Raw genomic sequence first — 662 nt, forward strand, 5'->3', positions numbered from 1 at the left:
CGGCAGCAGAGAGGTCGAATTTCGTGAGCTGAAAATTAAACTTGAATAACTCTCAAGGGCAAAGCGAGTGAGGTGAGCTGAGAAAGAAGAGAAATGAGAGGAACTCTGGACATGCATGATGAGAAGAGGAGGACGCGGAGGCCGGGCCGTCCGGGCGCGAACGGGCGGCGCCGCACTTACTCGGGCGACTTGGGCACGGCCACGGGCGCGTAGTCGGGGTCGTAGAAGTCCTCGAGGTCGTCGTTGGCGGGCTCGGCCGAGATAGCCGTCCTCTTGACTCTAGCCTCGGCGCCCTCGCTCACGCCCTCCACGCCCAGGCCGCGTCGCAGCGCGGGCGCGGTCATCATGGTGCGGTCATTCTGCAGGCTGTTGCGGTTGTGGTGCTCGCTGTTGTTGTTGCGGTAGGCGTCGGAGGTCCAGAGCGAGCGGCGCTGGCCGCCCGCGCGCGCCGTGGCGGGCGGCGGCAGCACCGACTTAAGCTTGTCCAGCTTGGTGGTCAGCGCCGCGATCTTGGCCTCCTTGGCCTGGACCTCCTCCTCCAGCCGCCTGATGATGTTGTCCTTCATGGCGATGGTCTCGAGGGCTGACGAGAGCGCCGCCTGCGTGTCCCGCAGGGACGCACGCCCCCTGCCCGAGTTGCTGACACCCACGGGTGGGGGATT

At 65.6% G+C, this 662-nt stretch overlaps 1 protein-coding gene across 1 annotated transcript in view; it reads right to left on the bottom strand.

Annotated features, from left to right (window-relative positions):
- Window positions 1-566, bottom strand: part of LOC119582241 (cGMP-dependent protein kinase 1-like) — a 12,013-nt gene extending 11,447 nt beyond the window's left edge. The window contains exon 1 of the mRNA XM_037930465.1: window positions 181-566. Within this exon, the coding sequence (XP_037786393.1) occupies window positions 181-566 (386 nt within the window). The remainder of the gene's footprint in view (window positions 1-180) is intronic.
- Window positions 567-662: the final 96 nt, after the last annotated feature.

This window comes from Penaeus monodon, chromosome 15, assembly GCF_015228065.2.
Source record: "Penaeus monodon isolate SGIC_2016 chromosome 15, NSTDA_Pmon_1, whole genome shotgun sequence".
In the NCBI taxonomy this organism is placed as follows: domain Eukaryota; kingdom Metazoa; phylum Arthropoda; class Malacostraca; order Decapoda; family Penaeidae; genus Penaeus; species Penaeus monodon.